The sequence below is a fragment of the Poecile atricapillus genome, chromosome W, assembly GCF_030490865.1.
Source record: "Poecile atricapillus isolate bPoeAtr1 chromosome W, bPoeAtr1.hap1, whole genome shotgun sequence".
NCBI classification, from domain to species: domain Eukaryota; kingdom Metazoa; phylum Chordata; class Aves; order Passeriformes; family Paridae; genus Poecile; species Poecile atricapillus.
Genome location: NC_081288.1, coordinates 12,117,809 through 12,137,969, shown reverse-complemented (window position 1 = coordinate 12,137,969; position 20,161 = coordinate 12,117,809). Strand labels below are relative to the sequence as shown.

The following is a 20,161-nucleotide window of genomic DNA, read 5'->3' as shown; positions in this document are numbered from 1 at the left end:
ATATACCCACATATTGAGGATACACCAAGGTGAGGCCAGAGGTAATTGCAAGCATAAAATCAGTGTCTGCTACATGGGATCCTCATTTCTCTTTTTAGGATTAAATATTGATTCCTGCAGTTTATGCCACACAGCATTTCTCTGCACTTCTCTTCTGGATCCTTCCATGTCTGTTTACAGTGTCCAAACTGGAGATATTATGAAGGTGGAGGGAGGGGGGGTAAGTAGAACAGATAAAAATGATAATATTCTTTCCACATTTACTAATAATGTTCACAGAACAAATTCTTTGCCTTTTTGTAATATATCAGATTTGCAATCCATGGTCAGTTTGGATTCTGAACAGTTATCTCAAATTTTAGATTGGGCACCTGATTTCTCTGCGCAAAACTGAGCACTCTGCACCTCGGTGAATTTTATCACGTTAACTGCTTTAGTACAAAATTTTTATTATGAAGCAGTCTGTTTCTCAAAGACTTTTTAAACTCCCTATGGATAGTGGCATATGGGCGTCAGCAAATTTTATTTTGTTATTTATCAGTAGGTCTCCAATTATTAATGGAATATTGAACTGAGTTGGTTTCATCCCAGATGCCTCAGAACCACACTTGTATTTACGATTAAGGAGCAAATCATTCAGAGCAGCCTTTGAGAGGAATTATTGTCAGTAACCATGTTAAAAGAGATTCCACCTAGAGCCTTTTTTCCTCAACCTTTTTATGTGAATTCCATAGAAGCTAGTGTTGAAAAATGAAAGGAAGATTGTACATTCTCCTCCCCCTTTTCCCACTTAGAAATAAGAATGAAAATCAGACACAAAAAAAGGAAAAATAGACTGGTGTGACAAGACTTGCTTTCCACAATTCATGCCAGTGAACTTTCTCCACTTTTTGATAACTTGTAACAAATTATTTCTGAGGACAAAAGGGAAATTTCTTTATTTGACTTTAAAAATAGGGTATATATTTTGCTTTCTCTAACTTTCTTGTCCTCCATGAATTCTTAGACATAATTATTAAGAGTCTATAAATTTACCTTAGTTATTAAGCATACACGAACATCAGCAAGTTCTGCAAACTTGAATCTAAGTATGCTTTAAGCAGTTTCTCCTGATTCTGATTTATACTAATTTCTCTTTATGTTTCTTCTGAACGTCTCAATGGAGACTGATACAAAGAAAACTGGATATTTTCAGCCATCTCCACAGTCTCATCAGGTAGTAGATCTCTTTTTTTCCAGTTCTTCATGTTTTTTTAAAGATTTTCTTGAAGATGTACCCTTTCCCAGTCCCAACAGACAAGCCCTGCATGAGGGACACTCTCCAGACTGGCATCAACTCTGGATTTTAAGCTTCCTGCTGGTCTTCAGCAAAGACTGCAAAGCAGGACTGATCTACCTCTATGTCCTCCAGATGTTCTCAGCAGCTTAAGGGTGCTGGCAAGACAGCCTGGGAAGCTTGCCTGGCTGCTGCCTGAGCTGTACTTATTCTGAAGAAACGTACTCTTTGCAGCTAAGAATCTGGAAAATTTATACACATTGATTTTGCATTGTGATTCTTCCTGAAGAATATGACCATTGCTGAATTTCCATGCTGTTTGGGATAAATACCTACCCAAACCCACTGGTTCTCCTCCTAACCCAAAGCCACTTGGTAAGCAGAACGCTCCTCTATTATCTTCTTACAATGTGCAAGCACAAAGAAAACATTGAATGCTTCAACCCCTTAATGTTTTGAAATTTGAATATTAATGATTTAAATGTAATTATGAAAGTAGTTTGTGTGCATGGAAAGTGTTTCTTTTAAAAAAATCTGTTTCAGTTCAAGTTAATTCAGATGCTCCATTCATGTGTAAGAGCAACTGAGCTATAAAATTGGGCAACATGTTTTCTGGCAATAATGAGAAGGCAATATTCCTAAGGAATGTTTAAGTGACATCACTATTGATAGTTTAATTAGAAAAAAAATGGTAAAGCTTCTCCAAATCATTAGAATAAATACATGTGGGTTTATCTGCAGAGCTTTTGTTCTGTCCATATTTCAAAGCAATTATTGTTGATCTTGTTAAATAAAGCTGACCATACACACAGAGTTTCAGAAACAGGGTAAACCAGAAGGGAAACACATATAGCTTTTATGTAGTAAAGAGGTTTTTCCTTGCTTGAGTGTGCTTTTAAACAATGGCTGAGAGCCTTGTGTATGTTAGCCTCTGTTGGCATGTAAGAAGCAGTCTCTAAGCAGGTGTATGGTTCTCTGTTGCATGAAATTTAATTAATTGTGTATGCACATTTTCAGTCTATGTTAAATCTAATGATAAAAGCAGCCTCAAATGGTTTGTGTGAAGGGCATTCTTATCTGTCATTTTATTAATGCATTTTATAATTAAATCTCAGGAAAGAGACTAATCACATTTCATTCTTTTTATATGGGCATTCTATTTTTATAACTGAAACACTTTGACATGTTATTTGTTGTGGTTGTTATTGTCAATTGGTCCAAAAGGCTGAAAAATTGTCTGTACTTGGAGACCAAAAGGCAACTCCAGAGTACCTGTTTTCATGAATTTCCAAGTACTGTCAAGCTCTAGCACTTATCCACAGGCTGGATAAGTGCTGTGCAAATTTCCTCACAGCAGAGAATCTGTACTGCCTGGAAATCCCAGGTGTAATACATAGCTTGAGCAAAGCTATGGGGTTTTGGTAATCTTGGACTCCCTACAGTGCATTTTAGGTATGTGAGCTCGGATGTCTCAGCAGGGGACATGGAATTTCTCTTTGGGGGGATTACAGTAACATATTCCCTGCTACTTTTGAACCAACCACATAAAAGTTTGGAGTGGAAAAGTCTTTTTGTCTGTGGCCAACCAGCTATTTAAGCAGGTGGAGCTTCTTATCCCTGGAAAGGCCAGGCCTTTTATCCTACAGAGAGACGGTCTTGACTCCTGCCCAAAAGAAGGGGGAAAGAGGGGACACAGGGCATGGTGCAGAGCAAGAAAAGGCCTTCACACCATTCCTCAGCAGGAGCTCTAGCTTTTTTCTGTTCACTTTTTCACCTTTTCCTGAGAGAGAGAAACAGTAGTGATATTTGAGAAAGAGAGCTTGAAAAGAGGAAAATGTGCTTGCCTGATTGCAAAGAATGGGGACTGCAAGAGGGAAAAAAGGAGTTTTCAGTCGTGAGGGCTGAAAAGACAGCATTTCTGGTACTACAGTATACTTGATGCCTTTTGCAACATTGCTGCAAAATAATCCATGTATATGAGAAATAAAGCTGTCATAGATAAAAGGAAAATGCATTGTCCTACGGTATTTGATACACTATTACTTTTTTAAAACTGAGGTGGGATAGCTCATTGTAGCATAATGCAATATTAATAACATGTACCTCACTATTACAATCAAGGATAGGAGGCTATGAAAAGGAAGAAGAAAATTTTCTGGTATCTTCTTGATGGTCTCAGGCAGTTCTCATCAGGCAAAAGCAAAGCAAATTCAAGCTGATTTTATAGATCCTACAGAGAAACCTGAGCATGGAGATTCCTTCATCCAAAGTTGCATCCATGCAGCAAAAGAGGAGCAAACAAACTCCAACAATATAAAGATGAAACTACAAAAAGATTTTGGGGGGTAAAAATGCAGAAATGTAAGGTCTAAGAAGATATTTTCAAGCACACCAGAGGCATGGAGTCTATCAGATCTCAAAAGATAGTTTGGGCACAAGGTAGAAAAGACATCAGAAAGCAGATTAATTCTTTGCCTCAATGTTCACTGAAGAGGAGGGCAGCAAAACTCCTGCAGAGGGTCTGCTCACTGCAGGGCTGAGTGAGGAACTGACTCCAACAGCAGGGTCAGTGGCAAAGATTTTATAACAGACTGATGAAACGGGTAGTGAGAAACCACCAGAAGCAGATGACTTTTATCCTCAGTTCTAAAAGAATTTGGATATGAAGCTGTTCAGCTAGTAGCTATAGGATATAATCTACTGCTTAAATCAGTAAATTGCTGAATTTCAAAGGAATGGGAAGTGGCAAGTGTGACACCAGTCTTTAAGAACGGTCTTGGAAAGTAACCAAGTGAGTCTCATGTTCAATTGAGCAGATGGAAGGAAGCAATAAGGATGGTGGGGCTTAGCTGGCACAAGGATAATGATGATGTAGTGAGAAAGGGTCAGTGTGGCTATTGTAGAGGGAAGCCATTCCTCACAGATCTATTGCAGGTCACTGGAGCTCTCAATGACTATATAGATTAATGTGATCTGGTTAGCATAGTGACATTTGCAGAAAGCTTTTAATACTAAAGTCTTCAATAGAGGCTCTGCTGTGGGATGAAAAAGAATAGGGTCTTCTAGGCAGGAGATTAAATTCTAGGAAAAAAATGCTTTAAATAAGTGGTCAATTTTCACAATCAGAAGACTTTACCACAGAGATTATTCTGCTCAGCATACTTGCAAATGATGTGGGGATGAAGTGATAAGATTTGCAGACAGCACATTACCATGCTGTATTGTCATATCTAAACTTAAAAGCCTAAAAAAAGATGGCACAATCCTGTGTGCTAAAGCAGCATGTGAAATCCAGTGGTGCTGAAAGCGAAGCACCAAGCATAGTACATGTGAAAAATTACTGACTTCATCATCTAAATCAGCCATCACCCCTGAAAAGACAGATCCCACAGTCCTTGTGCTGAGCTCACTAAGCTGAAAATGTCAGCACTGCCAAAAACCCAAACAGAATACCAACTGTTAGGGGGAAAGTGGAGAATAAAGGAGAAGTCATTGCTGTGTCATTTAGGAGCACCAATATCCTGAAAACGGCAAATTGTTCTGGTGCTTGCACCTCCAAATGAATGTGATGCATTGAGTAATGGTTTGGAGGAGGCCAATGAGGCTGGTCAGGGGTAAAGAACAGCTGCCTTTTGATGAAAGATGGAATAGAATGGTAAGGTTCAGTGGGAAAAAAGTGGATATGATGTAGATGAATAGAATAGAGAATGATATGGAAAATGATGAAGTAAGGTTTTTTGTATTGTAACTACAAACAAATAAAAAAGGATTTTTCTTCCAAACAATGCAGGCACTTAGACTTGGAATCCATTATATCTGGAATGTCTAAGCATGAATACATTCAAATAAATGGTTAAAAATAGTCCTAGCACTGAGTCCTAGCATAGAAGAATCTATAAGCTTCTGACTGCCAGGGTCTTAGATGTTATATGCAGTGAAGAATCATTTCATACTTTTCCAAGCATCCATTACTTGTTTTTGCTGGAATGAGGATACTAGGCTGGTATGGAGGCAATGGGCCTCATATCTCTCCTTTTATCTTCAGAGATGATCTTTCCCAGCTCCCACATGTGATTTGGGAAAACACAGAAGAGAAGCCTATGTCACTCCTGTGTTTTCCTGTGATGATGTATTTTAGTTATCAGAGCAGCATCGTGTGGTGTGCTCATTTTTTTCCTAACACTTGATTCTTAATTTTTCAGTTAGGGCTAATTAATTTTTTAGACCTGAAAACCTTCATAAATATTCCATAAACCTCATATTTAAATACAATGCCTACCTGCCAATGAAGTATTTTAGTCTTAAAATTTAATACTAAATTATTTTTATTGAGATTATTAACTTTTTTTTTTCCACAGCTGGATTGAAAGATTTTGCTACAAGGCATAGAGTTAGAAGGATGCTTTGAGTGTGCCAGAGTAGATACATTTTTGCAAGAAGGATGTTAATTAAGCATGTTAGAGGAACACTTACCCTTCTGCAAACAAATTCTAATAAACACACACAGATTTTTTGAGGAATGCTGAATAATAGTTCACCTATAGTTAATTCACTCTTGATTTATTAAGCTTTTATACTGTCAAAATATATTCAGGATCCCTGAAGGCCTCAGTTTGCATTTCTTTGTTGTGCAGACAGTAGAATGTTGATCAGCTTTATGTCTGCATGTCAATATATTCTTTCTTGAGTTCTGCCAATTACACTAACCCGGCATTGAGCTCCTCTTGCCACAGGCTGCCATCCAGCTCATGTGCTTGAGTATCCCAGCTGAATTCTCTGAGTTCAGATCAATCACACCGAGTCTCACTACAAGTGAGGTTGGACAGTGATGTATGTAGTAGGGAATTGGAGAGTGAGTTAGATTACCCCAAAGGGACATGCAGTTCGATGGGAAAGCATAGCTAACATCTTCCTGTACTGTTCAGATGGATCACAAATCACAGAATAAATGGATGGGACTAAGAATATCTTTGTCTTTTTGTTCCATTGCAATGACAGTGTTGACATTCACTGAATGCTTATTATGAAGGTAAGATTTATATTACTGTATAAAGTAAGCCAGGTATGCTGCAGGTTTTAAGAGTAAGTGCTACTTATGTAGAAAAAATGGGCTACTTAACTGGCATGAATCACCCTGTGGGCATTTGTCTTCCAGATGTGTGCACAAAACCTTAGTCAAGCTGCTGCTGGTGGAGCACTGTATGCTCCTGGGGTGTACTTCTGCCCCTGATGTGTGGGATTATTCCATATATTAGTGACTTTTCAGTGGGGTTTTTGACAACCTTCTCAAGCTCTCACACACATCAAGGATTCAGCAGATGAATCCCTACTGTGCCAGCACACCATGTGGAGAAAACCTCTCTGGCTCCTAGGACATATCACTGCTCTTCCTATCTTTGTGTTTGCTGTGATTAGAGTAAACTTGCAGAGAGGCTTCCCACCAGCAATATCCACTTTCCTCCAATATTCTGAACATAAGACTACACTGCTTTTTAGGACCTGGAGAACCTGAGGATTTTTATGAGTCACTCAGAAATATGTCAGTCTTGTGCTTTCTTTTCAATCTAAAACAGGATTCCAAAATATGCTGTATCAGAAATTAAACTGGTAAATCCTTCACCCATTTTTGGATACCGGGATTGCCTTAAATGTTTGTAAAAACTCATGACTGATCAAGCTATTCCTGCATTCTTCCTATTTCCTTGCTGCAGCTTTCTCGATTGGATAAAGAAATGGCTTTATCTGCCACCTACTCTCTTACTGTGTGACAACTGTTTCTCTCTATTTTTAATGCTTTTTGCTCTAATCACCCTCAAGCTGAGCTGAGCTACTTCTTGCTAACTGTACTTACTGATTGCAACCTTAGGTAAGGTTAGACTGCAGGAAATCATCCTGTAATGTGGGATTAATCACTGATGGAGCATCCCAAATAGATGCTCTGTTCTTCATTAACAAGAAATCTCAAGAGACGCTCTACATGAGTGAGGAGTCAATGCAGATTGTGGGGTCTACATGGAAAAGTGCTTTCAAGGATTTCCATTTACTGTAGGATAAGAAATTGTTCATTCTTCCTTTTAAGCTTTGATTTGATGGTCACTGACAGAAAACAATCAGTCCTGTTGATGAGTGCTTTTTCATATTTACCCATTTTCCATATTCCTTTAGCAACAGGACTACAAACAGCTGAGATAACCCTGCAAAGACTTTGTTCTGGATGGACTGAAGAAATATAACAATAATCAGAATCACTTATGTTGGATGGTTCCTATGTATTAAACTACAGGAACTGCATAGTTTCTGGTTTCTGGTACAAAATTTGGTTGTGCAATAGGAATCTAACAATATGGTCAATATGGTACCTGGTAGTCCAGGCATTTCTGTTGGATTTTCTCATCTCTGAGATGCAAGACAACAGCAAATGAAAAGTAATTTTATAAAAGAATGAAGATATTTTGCACATGTTAATATGGACTAAACAACTGTGTCTATGGAAGCTGTATTACATCCAAGCCTCAGAAAGGGAATGATTCCTTGTTTGGTGGAAATAGAACAAACCTACTAAAACAAATTACAAACTAATCTACTAAGAACCTAAAAATCAAGGGCTGCAAAAACGGGATACAGTGATTAAGTGACTAGATGAACACCAAGCTAAACATGTGCAACACCTAGCAGTAAAGAAAGATGAAATGGAAAAAACACCATGATGAAACAAAAGAGAGACTTCTACTTTGCATGGCATAAAAGACTTTCCAGACATTGTAGGGTTTTAATTAATTTATCTCTGACTATCTATTCACTGAATCCAGAACAACTTAAGTGATTTCAGAGTGCCCTGGCTTGAGGTGTTTGGAAATGTCATATTCCAGGGAGACAGATCTATGTTACCTTGTTAAACTCCACAGTTGTACAGCATTTAGAGAGCCCAGATGCCTACATATCACCTGCTCCTTTGAAAAGCCTGAAGAGTCCTAATGGCAACAAATCTATTCTGTGAGACACGGTCAGCTATAGCCAACTATTACATGCCACCCTACTGCTCAGAAGCCTGGACTCCAGACTTTTCGAAAGGGACTTAAAGTTATTTCTCCTATGGCTCAAGAGAGGACTTTAATATCAGATTATGTGTTTGATAGGAGCTCTGTAACTCTTTTGCAAATGTGATTTAGGATGCATACAAAGAGAAAAATATCAGTTTTGAATGTTGCTGAATGCTCATACACGGGTTTTGACAGAAGTTTTAAATGTAATATTTATGTCCTCCATGATTTGAAACTTTAGTTCTGTTTCCTTCCAAATAAGAGACAGACACCCCCTTTCTGCCTGCCTTTTCTGACCCTTGCCTCTTGAATATCCAACTCTCCCTTTTTGCTAGGAATAATTCTCTATGTGGGTGGATGAATGTTTCTGAATAACCACAAATAAGGCTGTGTGTGAACCTTATTATTATGGGAAATTATTAAATACACAAACTCTGCTGTTTTGCAGAATGCCATGAAGCTGCCCACAGCATAGATTGGTTACTGGTGTGAGCATCACTGCACTGCTCACTTGGCAAGCTGGAACAACCAAGCAAGGCCACACAGACTCTTATGCAACAACACAGAAGCTCATAATTGACACTACAGGAACCTCCTATCCATTGTGCCTGGTTTTATCTCCAGCTGTGTACCACTGAAAGAAAAAGAGGGATGCAAACCACAGAAATGCAACAAACAGGAAAAAAGACTGAAGAGTCTAAGCAGAAATGTGGAGCATGAAAGATAAAGAATTCTGCTGTGCCTGGATTTCAGATGTCTGTCCTGACAAAATATAAGAAAAATATCCAATAAAACAAGAAAAATAATGTAGTATAAGGAGATATAAGGAAGCTGGAGATAGGGCTAAATGGTGCATTAGGACTGAGAAAAATGAGTTGACAAGACAATGAAACGAGAGATGTCAGAGATGAGATACATGGCTTTTGTGGAACATGTGGAAAAAAGGATGTAGCTCACATAGTGACAAAATGACACAGACATACACTGTCTATAAAAAAGCACATTTCACCCTCATTCTTCAAGAATTTCTTGTTATTCTGGACCATTGCAGCCCTCAGCCACAAGCTCTTTGTTTGACACTGGTTTCAATAAACATGCTGGCTGCTGGAGATATCATTCAAGGCAATAAGAGATCGGTTTGATCATATCTCATGTCTAGCAAACACTACAACCATGTTTAACAATTCCCCTGAGAGCAGTAAGGAACTTATCCCCTCCTTCTAAGACAGGAAGGGATAGAGATCTGCAAACAGAGCTTTACCAATCATTGTCCTCTGCACGAGGAAAGAATAAAATATATGTTAGCATGAACCTTATCTAAATGGACCTGTAAAATTGTTTCCAGTAGTGTCTGAGTCTTCAAAGGCTGTGGGGACTGTGCTCCACAGTGTTTGTGTTGTGCTCCTCATCTCTGGTGACAGTTTCAACTCAATATGACTGTCACTGACGCATGTGTGCTGTGTTCTTGCCCTATTCTGGGACTTGGGCCTTGCAGCTTTATTCTTAATATTGCCATCACCAACTAGTTTCAGTGTTTTTCCCTGATGTTAGGATTGCTTGAGAAATGGAATCCTGATGTGCTGAGATGTCTGCCAGTCTGGGAAAAGATAACAAAGGCACTAATAATTGCCCAAACTTTTTCATGGTTATTTTGATACATCTTTGTCTTATGGAGCACAGACATAGATAGGTTTTTCAGAAGCCCCCATTATAGCTTGCTCTCTGCTCAGCTGTCAGAATTAAGTCAGTTAGATATATTTTATATATCTATATATCTATAATGTATAATGGATATCTATATATCTATATATTTATATATCTACAATGTAGAATTTCTAATGTATGTATCTATATATCTATAATGTATCAGTAGATTCATTTTATATATCTATATGAAATACACTGTCAGTATTTAATTCCAGTGTAGTAATGAGGTTCTCCCTTACAGCAGTTTCCTGTGAGGAGCTGCCATATATCTTATCCATAAACTGCAGTAAAATCTTGCCACAGTAAATTGTGGTGTATGACCTGATGTGATTTTATACAAATCTGCACTTACAACTCTGGGTCTCCAGCACTGGTTGAGAATAGTTTAACAGCCACGTGGGCAGAAGATACATGCAAAGAATCACTTTCCTGTAGACCTCTTGGTCCTTTGATGGGGATTTCCTTCCCATGTCTAATGATAGATGAATCCAAGTCAAACTAAGATATATGCTTGGGCTTTCTGCAGAGTCTATGGGCTCAAATAAAAGCCTCAATGCATGTGAAGATGCCATAACTAAGTGTAAGAAGACCATGAAAATTTTAAACCTGATTCTATGGGAATAATTTGTTGAACCTCAAGACTTAATGCAACGTGTATCTAGGCTGGCAGGAAGTGATCCCCAAGTAGAAGAGCAATAGGATCAGAAAACTGATGAACTCTGCATAACATCAACTCCCTGCTCTTCCACTTTTCCAGTTCTCAGGACAATTCTGCAGAAAATCAAAGTAGAAAGCTTCATCTGTCATGAAGTAGAATAATAGATGCAATAATGGAATAATGATGCAATAATGATTGAAAATGGTGATGTGATAATGAACTTCATAAAACCTTTTTCTTTCTTACATCAGTCCAGACAGTTTTGGCAGGGCCAGTGGAAGATCATCACTTCTTGGGCCTGTTCTATGAGTCTGTTCTTTGTCTGGTCACAAGTCTCACTGAAGTTCATAGAAGTCTGAAGATCAAACTGAAATTTTCATTAAGGATGTCCTGATTTTGATGTCACTTTCTTCATCTTGTTTTATCATTGCCTTCTTGTTCTGTTTCACTTTGCTGTTACTGCCATGTTTTACTCCTTCCATAGTTACCTTCCTCAGTAATGGACCTACTTTTTTTCTTTTACAAGAGATAGCTCCATTCCAGCTCTTTATTTACATCTGTTTTCTGTAATCACAGCTTTTACTTTAATATACTCTGCATCTGTAGTTCCTAACACTTTTACACGTGTTTAGACCTTAGAATCTTTTGAATGTATGGTGGTGGACTCTCATATTTTTTTAACACATGTCCAAGTGTAATATAGTTGCTGGGACTCATTCCATCACTGTAGTTTTGCAGTGCCCACTAATAGAGTAAACCTACAGACTTTGACTTCCCTACCTGGAGCTGTTTTCAGTTTGAGATGTCATTTCTTCAATTATACAGTTTTATAGAACTACTAGTATAGTTTCAGCTCTATTACTTTAAGGTAATTATTCAATTTATTTCTGTAAAATAGGGAGCGTTGTATCAATATGAATGTCACTCAGGGCCTTTTTCTGGCTATACATAGATTGCAAATAAAATGTTAGTTATGGAATATGTTTTGCTTATTACATATAAGTGCTCTACAGGTAGCATGTTTCATTATGTGATCTATTTTTTGCAACAATTTAGCTGGTTTTATTTTTCTTTTCTTGGTTTTATGAGTGGGAATAGGGCTGGAGTTATGTGGATTATTTCTTTTTATAACCATATCTGCACCTTGTGCTATCTGTTTCAATGTTTCTCTGTAGAGCTTCAGTTAAATTAAAGAAGGCTGCTCAAGGAGGAGGAAACAGCAAGAAAAACAATAATGAAGACAAGTAGGTCATCAGAAGAGCTCTTAGGTGGAAAGGATTCTGGTAAGATCCTACCACAAAAGCATGGTTTGCTTTCCTTGGTGCTGAAAGCCTAGAATCAGAGAATCATGGCTTTAATGACAAGGGTGCATAAAGCAAGAAGCACTGCCCTCATTTTTGCATGTTTTGCTGTAGAGATGCACCTGTGAAACAGAGATACAGAGATGCAACAACCAGCCAAAAAATGTGAATGAACCTGCATTGTTAACAGCTGATGTAAACTAGGAAAGGATATGTGGGTACTGAACTCTGCTTCCTTTGCCCACCTTCCTATGTAATATATTTCTTTCAACCTTTTTTTTTTTTTGTTTTTTTGTTTCTATTTTTTCTATTTTTATTTTGAAGCTCTTTCTTGGGCTTCTGCTGTCCATCAGTCACAGGTCACTGAATAGAAAAACCTTTCAAGTTCCAAACCCATTTGACAGATTAAAATGTCTGTGAGGCAGGAGAATAAAAGAGTAGACTCAGTGACAAGGATGCATGTGGAACTGATTTCAGAGAATGGTGCTTTTAAAAGGGAGGAAAAACTACAGTTACAGCTATCTGGTCAGAATAACACTTGGCTATGTGTTGAGGTACTACAATGAAAAAGCTTTAAACCAAGTTGTTACAGAAACTATATTAGCAGTATTCATTAAAGCATACAGAATCTTTCCTAAAGCAACTGAAAAAACCCTCATATTCATGTTAAATACTTTCTATATTTTGGCTATTCACAGAGTGAATAGTCTAACTTCATTCCTTACTACTAGTTTGTTTAAATGATGCACAGGTTTTAATGTTAATTTTCTACCTAATATGGGTTGCTATTTGGAATGAACCCTCTTTAAAAGTGTTCTTTTATTTTTTTCTGCATTCTTAGCCGTATGTTTCCAAATACGTAATTCCAGAGCTTATTAAAAGCACAGCTTTTTCTCCATCTTTAATCACATTATAGCTATTAAGGTACATCTTGCATATGGCTTCTCATTAAGAGCAATTGACAATGACAATGACAATACTAAAACAAAGGAAAAAAAGGAAGACCAGAGAAGATACTCCTAAGCTAAAGTTCTAGCTGCAGCATGAAATCACCTATATTTCACACAAAAAATGCAGTGTGGGTTAACTCAATTACCAGTTGCCTGCCTGACTGCGCCACTGGTTTTCCTGATACAGGGGCTGCTTCTGCCACCACTGCCAGTGCCAGGGGATTGCACCCCATGATACAACTGAGGACTAACTGAATTTTCAATTCTACCAAGTGGCCAAGTTAAGAGTCATTTGAAGCACAGCAAAACCCCTGAGCTACACGCAGAGAGACAGTGCTCTTTCATTAAGACATCAAATTTGATAAGACTGTTTAGACTGTGAAACAATATGTGTAACAACCATGACATTTGTAAAATCTGTTCTTACCACTGTACAGAAAACAATTTTCATTGCCCATCTTTGAAATTAAATATTGGTTGAACATGACTGCACTAATTAAATACATAAACAACTTTTTATGGCAACTCTCGGTAGTCTTGCCTATGTTCTTTCCTTCTCCTTTTTGTGTATTCACAATTCTGCAAAGTATCAGCAGGCCTGGATGAGTTTATACCTTTTTGTCACAACTGGACAGATCAAATGTCTCTACTTTTGATTAGGTTATTTTTCCTATATAGACCATGTGTTTGCTTTTTTTTAAAAATCATGATCCCTACAAACAAGATTAAGATCAAGAAACAAATTTAGCAAACACTACAAAGGTGATTTGCTTAAATTAGTAAAATAACACAGATGAGGTCTTAGGTTTCACAGTTATCTAATACATGTCATACAGTGATCCCTTTGCTTTTGTGATTAGAGACACAAATGTTAATTCTGTTATTATTATCGAAGAAACATCACACTTTGTCTGAGATTTTTAAGTTGCTCAGATAAAAGTGAAAATAATGACAAAAATTTATAACACAGTAAAAGCTGTTACCAGTCAATAGTAATACATTTATTTGTGAAGAAACTACAGGTATCTACTATGTGTATCAACTAATATCTTGAAATCCTATGGAATGAGTTTATTTTGTGAGTGTATTTGGCATTATTTCTTTAAAACCTGATCAGAGGTCAACAAAAGCTTTCTCTTTGACCCCATCACCAAACATATGTGTAAATGTTGAAAAAAAAGTCACAATGCATTTTACTCACCCTCATCCTTCCGTTTCTTATTGCTGGTCCATCTTCTGCTAACCTTAACACATACAAATCCATTTTGTACTCCCTTCCTCCTCGAATACTAAACCCAAACCCTTTGGCTCCTTTCTCCAAATCAACGGTGAAATAATCAAAGTCCTGTACAGACAAATACAAGATGAAAGACAATTATGGACAAATATAGACGTTGCGTTATGCATTCAAGAAAACTTTAAAATAGATCTCTTCAAAAATGTATCGATCCACTTGATATAAGCAAAGGTGCATAGAGGGGTCTGTGAGGGAAATTGAAATGTAGCTTCTGATCCACTGTTAGCCAAAAGTGCAAGATCCATGGGAGAAGGAGAAAACAAAGAGCACACTTGGGTTGTGTATCTACTGATTAGAGAACTAAACTGGAGATGCTGGGAAACAGCCAACCCAAGCATCTCTCTAGATGCTAAGAAGCATCTTATAAGACATGCACATGGGAATAGAGATTTTCTACTTAGATACTGAAATGCACAATATTTTCATAGGGTTCTTTGGATCCCATTTAGGAATTTCAGTATTTTTCTTGATACAGGTTTATGTGTCTGCCTTTGAAAATATGGATGTACAAACCACCTATTCATGGTTCCAGCATATAATGTTCAGAAGTTTACAGTCTCCTATTTAATACTTTTTGACCTCTGTTTTTCCTGCCTTTATGTAAGGAGAAAGGAAGGTTTTTTCCAAAGTCTGAACTTTGAGCTAAATCCTCAACCTTCAAAACTGTCAGTAAATATCTGTCATCAGAGGAGTCTTGTCCAAGGTACCATAAATCTTCATCTAACTCATCATCTCTTTGAATTTGTCAGATCATGCTTGATGTCAAAGAAACTAGTTGCATAGTCTAGTTTCTATTCATCCAGACTATTACCAACAGAAATTTAATTTTATCAGTCAGGATTTTCATTTATTTATTCCAATTAGATAAAATCTTAATTTTCAAGAATGCTGTAGGAATGCATTCTGACCTAAGTACACCCACTGTTTGATGACTGCGTGCCAAGAATGAAAAAATTCATCCGCTGATGAAAAAGCTTTTTATGTTAGAATTTTCATTTCAACTCCCTAGTACCTTAAAAGTGCCATTTATTTAACATTGCTGTCACACAATTATAAATGTAATGTTAATTTACAGATCACACAGTTATACATTAATATTAATGGTTTGGAACTAATTTCCTCTACAGAGAAATAGTTACTCAGAGTAAAACCCTTTAATGTGTCTCTTCCTTCCACAGTGGCATCCTCCTTTTACCAGTACCCACGACCTGTCCCTGCAGACCCTGTGCCTGCTGTGCAGGAGGGCCCTGGGTGTGTGTGCCTGTACCTGGGGCTGCCTGTACTCGGCCAGGGGGTACTGCCTGGTGTCGGGGGAGTGCTGCCTGTAGTCCATCAGGGGGGGCTGCCTGTAGTCCAGCGGTGGGGGCTGCTGGTAATCCATCACCGGGGGGTGCCGGTAGTCCAGCGGGGGCTGCCGGTAGTCCGCGGAGGATTGCCTGTAGTCTGTAAACGGGGGTTGCCGGATATCAGGCTTCACATCCTGCCTGGCTTTTACTTCTGACCTGTAACTGAGGAAAGCACGACGGCTCAGTTTCAGAGTAGCAACCCATTAAGAATATGTGTTGCATGCAATACTGAGGACCGAAAGTGTGCCTGGCTGCAAAATTGCACGGAACAAATTTACACAGAGAAGCAAATCTCTCCAGGGTACATAGTCGAGGCATCCAAAAACAGTGAGCGCTTTCTGAAACATGGGCATAAGCAATTTTCCCCTAGGTCATACTATGCAATCTTCCAGCTTGTATCAGTGAGATCAGAATTAGACTCGAAGGGACAGGAACAGAAAAAGCATCTTGCTTCCCACTTACCTTGCCTATTTAGGTGAAACTGCGTGTGAAAACACCCACTATACTCACTACAAAATAATTCACTGATCTGATAAAGTGCTTTTTTCCAGAATTAATATTTCTATGGAATAAGTAGAATATCAGTGCAGTTTATCTACCCTTTCACTGGCATAAAATATTTTTATTGTGAGCTTTTAATGGTTAAAAAAGGAGAAATTCTTTGTTTTAGCTGTTATCTTTTTAATGAAAGGTATTCTTTGATATAACATCTTTTAATATAGTGTGTATTATTTTTATTATACACTCCTGTGATGTTATCTGGCTAAAAGCTATGACAGTAAAGTCATGTCAGTAGTTATGCACAGAAATAAAACAAAGTGAAAAGGAAATAAATTTGGTTATGAGGTATTAATAACAAGTAAAGTATTGCTTTAGCTGGTAACTGGTTACAGGGAGATGGGTCATAAAATTTGAAAGAAAACATGACTTTCTGAGGTGCAATGACTAGTTATTTACTTTACTCAAATGGGATTTTCCTTAAGCACATGGAAATTAACACATAATGGCACTTCAGGGTGAAGTAAAGAACATTCCTTATGGCAAACTTCCATACCTCAGCCACGTGGCGTCCTAAAGAGGCACAAAGGAACTCCTGAACTCTTTTAGAAAAGTAATTTTGTGATAGTAATTAGGGTTATATTTTAACAAAAATGTTCACAGAGTGGATGTTCTTACACTCTTCCCTGGGTGCTGAAGGAAATATTTATTTCCTATAATGGACATAGACGTTTCAAATTCTGTTTCTATAATGGACTGGCAGTTTTCAGTTAACCAAGCGACCATGTCTCTTTATGGACACATACAGAAACAGAGACACATATAGACTGTGAAAGGTATTTTGAAATGTACTTACTGATTACAAAAATTACACTCTGCAAAAATGACAGCATTGTTTTTCATTATGTTGATTCATATATAAAAAGGTAATCTGAATCTAAATGTTTCAAAATATCTGATATGTTTCATGACTTCATTGTTTTATTAATGTAGTTACAGTGACATTATGGCAAATCCTCCTACACAATAGTTTTAATAATCTGAATGTCTAACCAGACACAAAAAAATCGAAACTTTTCCCTTTGACTTTTCTGAAAAGATTAAAATAGACTGCTGCCACGTGTTCTTTTAAAACCTGCACATGGCACATATTATAAGATTTGTGTGCATACATGCAATCCTCTTACTTTCTTTACTCAATGCCATGATCCTGTGAAAAGAAGATAGAGGACAAACAGGCTTACTGTGATACTGAGCCTTATTAATATTGGAAGTAAAAAAACTAGTTAATATTCTTAAGAGAATTAATATCTTATTTTGGTAAAGAAACAATGTATGTGGCTGTACAAACAAGATATAATCTAACTTATAAAATCTAGTGAAAAATAATACTACATGAACTAGCAATAGTTAACCTTTTTCTGAAACAAGAGTAATCTTTAGGCAGGTTCCCAATATATGATCACAGCTGCATATCAGAAGATGATGTTTCAATTCACAGATGGAGGCATTGTAATTTTTGCTGAATTTGTAAATGGTGACATAAGCAATTAGAGCTTACAGTTTTCAGTAAAATCATTACAGAATTTCTTTCTGGAACTTTAATTAATATAATTTGCTGGTCCCACCTGAAAATTCACAATTTAACAGCTATTTAGTACTGACTTCCAACAGCATAGAATGACTTTTGTGAAAACTTTGTACTGAATTTTGTCAGAAACATATGACTTCTAGGTGATCACTTTTGGAAAAAGTCAATGAAATATAAGGCAAAGTGAATCTGACTAACTGAAAGGAAATAATTCTGGGCAAGTGAAAGTAATACATCTGTTAAGCAAGGAGAATTAGAGGGTGTAGTGTCTGAATCACAAGTGAAATCAAGTATTTTCAGAAGAGAAAAGTTACAATCCTATAACCAGCATCATTTGGGAAAGAGGATCTTGATGATATGTGTTGGTTACTGAAGATTAGCATAAAGACAGTCAGTATAATCAGCCTTGTTTAACATGCTAAAGAATAATCCAAAGACTAAATAGTGCTGATTGGAGGTCACAGAAAGTTGTATCATCCCACAGCTTTTAATAGGGCTGGTCACAAAATTTCTGTCGATTTCCATGACAGATAAATTTGCTAATGTATATGCATAAATTACACACGAGAAATTGGCTGGTAATTGATACACTGGAGATTAAACCCACCATAAAAAATATCTTCCTGACTCCAGACTAACATACAAGGAGAAAAAAAAAAGACAAAAAATAGACACCACTGAGAAAATGCAAAACCTGTTCTCGTGTCCCTGTGGCTGGAGGGGCTGTGGAGGTGGAGGCTGGGCCACGGGGCTGTGCTGGGCGACGGGGCTCTGCTGCGCCAGGGGACTCTGCTGGGCCATGGGGCTGTGCTGCTGGGCCATGGGGCTCTGCTTCTCCGAGCTGGGCGCCGAGGCTGGGCTGTTCAGCTCTGCATAATGGGGAGATGGAGATTAAAGACCTGTCACAGTGCAGCATTTAATAAAGGGCAAAGGTACACAATAATAATTTTTGGTCACGCACTATCTCTGCAAATTTATGCTTTGTCGCTTTTACTCTCTCAGGTTATAATTAGATTTTAAGACACTTGAACCTAATGGTCTCCTTTTGATAATCTGTGGGATCCGGAATCTTGGTGACTTCTTTAATTCTGGTTGACACTGTCATTATTCAAAACACAATTGAACAAGGGAAATTGCTTCCATGTTTCACGTACTCTTTTAAAGCATAGATATACTGATCATAGAATGATAGAAAGATAAAATCAGAGTCGTAGAATAGCTTGGGTTGGAATGACACTTAAAGATTGTCTAGTCCAACACTCCTGCAAGAAACAGGGACATCTTCAACAAGACCAAGCTGCTCAGAGTCCTGTCCAACCTGGCCTTGAATTTTGACTGGAATTCCAGGATGGGGCATCTACCACCTCTGGAAATGTTCCAGTTTCATTATCCTCATCATAAAAAAAATCTAATCTCTTTTTTTATATCTGTCTGAATCTATCCCTTTTTAGTTCAAAGCTGTCAGACCACTTGTCCTATCACAACAGACCCTGCTAAAAAGTCTGTCCCCATATTTTTTATAAGCCTCCTTTAAGTACTGCATGGTCCAAGTAAGATTTCCTTGGAGCCTTGTCTTTTCCAGGCTGAACAACACCAATTCTCTCAGCCTTCCCTCATAGGAGAGATGCTCCAGCCCTCTGATTGTCTTCATGACCTTCCTTTGGACTGCTTCCAGCAGGTCCAGAGGATCCCGCAGCTGGATTCAGAACTCCAGGTCTCAAGAGAGTGGAGTAGAAGGGCAGAATCACCTCCCTCAACCTGCTCATCCATTGAACAATCCCCCCATCAAGCTCATCTCTCTCTGATTTAGAGAGAAGGATGCTGGGGTACCATGTCAAAGGCCTTACAGAGATCCAGCTAGGTGAGATCTATAGCTCCTCCCTTGCCTATTTTTGCCCCTGGTGTATTTTCTCCACTGTAGAAGGCCACTAGGCTGGTTAGGCAGTACTTACTCTTGGTAAAGCTGTGCTGGCTGTCCTGAATCATCTCCCTGTGCCTTAGCACAGCTAGAAGATATTTGAAAAGCTTTCCATTTAGAGAAAAAAAATAATTTTAAGAAATGAACATTTTACTGCTTTATACACTGTTTGGGATGACAGACATGTAATAAAAACTAAAACACTGGTGTCCTTACATTAGCTCCTCCTGTCTTTGAGCTCATCAAGAGTTTCCTGTCTTTTTAAATTTTTGGGGACCGTGAACAGTACAACAGTAAACCCAATCTCAATAAATTCTGACTAACCATTTAAACTGATGTTTTATTTCACTGTATTATGTCAAATGACTAAGGTTTCACATAGAAAGAGTGTAGAAAACCAGAATCATTCTTTCCAGACAACACAAAATTCAAAGACAGAGAGATTGGCATAGGAAATATGGTTTTGTTGCTTTTTTATTAAGATGCCAGTCTTCATTCAGGATTCCTGCTGGACTTGGAGGGGTGGTACTGAGCTCATATCAAATATATTTCTTCCAATATCACTAGCACAGTCCTGTT

General features: G+C 37.8%; 1 protein-coding gene across 2 annotated transcripts in view; it reads right to left on the bottom strand.

The window, feature by feature from the left end:
• LOC131591889 (membrane-associated guanylate kinase, WW and PDZ domain-containing protein 2) overlaps window positions 1-20,161 on the bottom strand; it is a 706,821-nt gene that overhangs the window by 27,103 nt on the left and 659,557 nt on the right. For both annotated transcript variants that reach the window (XM_058862997.1, XM_058862998.1), the window contains 3 exons: window positions 18,359-18,533; window positions 15,497-15,737; window positions 14,134-14,277 (listed from right to left, as the gene is read on the bottom strand). In XM_058862997.1, coding sequence (XP_058718980.1) covers window positions 14,134-14,277; window positions 15,497-15,737; window positions 18,359-18,533 — 560 coding nt within the window. The remainder of the gene's footprint in view (window positions 1-14,133; window positions 14,278-15,496; window positions 15,738-18,358; window positions 18,534-20,161) is intronic.